Genomic DNA, 2070 nt, shown 5'->3' with positions numbered 1-2070 from the left:
TATATATATATATATATATACAGATGTACAGATATGTACAGAGATATATATATATATACTTAGACATGTATTATTTTCTCACAACCCAGGCAGCCCAAGGGTCGGGAAAACTTAATAGTTGAAGTAATGCTTTGTTTAGAATAATACATATTTTTGTTCACGAAGTCCAGACTGGAATACTTTGTACGCAGCTTCTAGTAGAATGTCATACAGAACATCCCCAGGTTATATCGTGATCAAGTATATAGATATAAAAATTATATCTGTCACATTTCGCATCGCAAACATCCGCTACAACAAAATATGCTGACCTTCATTACAGGCCAAGCTGCTCGCGAATCGGGGCACAAGGGATCGATGAAGATCTCCAATTGTATATTGTCGGCTGCCTGCCCTGCTACTCTCACACCATCAGGCGACTTGGGGATATGTGCCTGTGATAGTACCCCTAATGCTGATACCAACATCAGAAAGATACTTAAAGGACGAAATAACATTGTTGATATTGGAACGTACTATCGTTTGTATATTGGTTTTACTATTGCTCACTAGTAGGGAGCTTGTTATGTGAATGATACATGTAAATGTAGTGATGAGTCCACCCTGCAAAATGTAGAAACAAAAACTCGTTGTCGAGTATGTATGTCAGATACAATTTGCGTGTAGCCTCTGCTTCTACTTTTGTGTATTGATTTTTAGTGCCACTCTATATATATAGATCCTACATATCTAAAATGTACCAATGTCACATAGCCTTCTAAATTATACAAGCAAGAGAAGGCTATATATGCCAATGTCAACCTATCTTGTTTTTTTAAATAAAAATAAACTGAATATATACAATGGTTGTTTCGCTCACGGAGTCAATCTGTCATAGTCTCAGACTCATTTCAGTCTCAGTCTCTCAGACGGTATGTAGTTTTGAGATTGTAATTGTTTTTTTCAATAATTCAGAGTGGGTAACCATAGAAACTCTCAAACCGAAAAAACAAAAAACAACAAAAGTACAGACTACATTTCAATTTCAAACAGCCTTATTGTCGTGTATTATTATAGAACATTCAGTTGCAATTCACCACTCATTCTACTTATTTACAGCAAATAGTTCTTTTAAAACACAACTATAGGAGCAGTTTAAAATTAAACTATTTACTCCTGGACTACTCGTATGCATTGTTTTAAACCCCAAAGTCCCGAACCCGAAAACTGCACCCATACTCCCACAGCCCTGAGCCACAGTCAACTCACAAGAAGTGATGCTGATTTGTTCAGATTTATCGCAACAGTCAACTCACAAGAAGTGATGCTGATTTGTTCAGATTTATCGCAACAGTCAACTGTGTGAACATTGCCCCACCTTTCAATAATAACTTTTTGTCCCAAAGTCTGAATTGAAAGTCACCAATAGAGTCATATGTAGGGACATTGCATAAAGTCATTGGCCAAAGGATAAAGAATGAGTCATGGTATTATACCGTCGGTTACTATAGTGAGAGCTAGACAGGTAGCTTAGAGTATCTAGTAGCAGGTGCCATGAGCCACCAACTGGGTGGCAGATCGGTAGATCACCTGTCGGAGTCCTCACCTCTGATAAAATAAGAGAGGAGCTCTAGGCCTGTAGCCTGCATGTATTTACGTAAAAATATATATTTGAATATATGATACAGACTTGCCGCAGACTCGCAACAGCATTCATATATACACACCACCAAGTATATCCACATATATTTACTTGAGCAGACAGCCGCATATACACATATATACATATAATCATATCATACACACACACACACTGGCAATATGGGAAACCAAGAAGGAGGAACGGCAGTGGCCACACCGTCGTCAGGCGGCTTTCCAGACATCAGTTCTATGATGTCTGGCATTTCAGGCGCACTAAGGGAGAACCCTACCGTACAGGAAATGAGTACAGACATGTCGGACCCTAACTTCATGGCCAAGGTCAAGAAGATGTTCAAAACAAGGTATGTATGTATGTGTCTGTCTGAGAACGTACGAAGTATGCATCTGTTTATTGAATTGGGACGTGTAGTCAACTCTACCCTTATATAT

At 38.5% G+C, this 2070-nt stretch overlaps 1 protein-coding gene across 1 annotated transcript in view; it reads left to right on the top strand.

The window, feature by feature from the left end:
- The first annotated feature begins 1679 nt into the window (after nt 1-1679).
- Nucleotides 1680-2070, top strand: part of SARC_09821 (hypothetical protein) — a 2380-nt gene continuing 1989 nt past the window's right edge. Inside the window, exon 1 of the mRNA XM_014296152.1 lies at nt 1680-1982. Within this exon, the coding sequence (XP_014151627.1) occupies nt 1801-1982 (182 nt within the window). The 5' untranslated portion in view covers nt 1680-1800. The remainder of the gene's footprint in view (nt 1983-2070) is intronic.

This window comes from Sphaeroforma arctica (assembly GCF_001186125.1).
Source record: "Sphaeroforma arctica JP610 unplaced genomic scaffold supercont1.1054, whole genome shotgun sequence".
NCBI classification, from domain to species: domain Eukaryota; class Ichthyosporea; order Ichthyophonida; genus Sphaeroforma; species Sphaeroforma arctica.
Note: the sequence above shows the minus strand (reverse complement) of the source record. Positions and strands in the feature narration are given on the sequence as shown.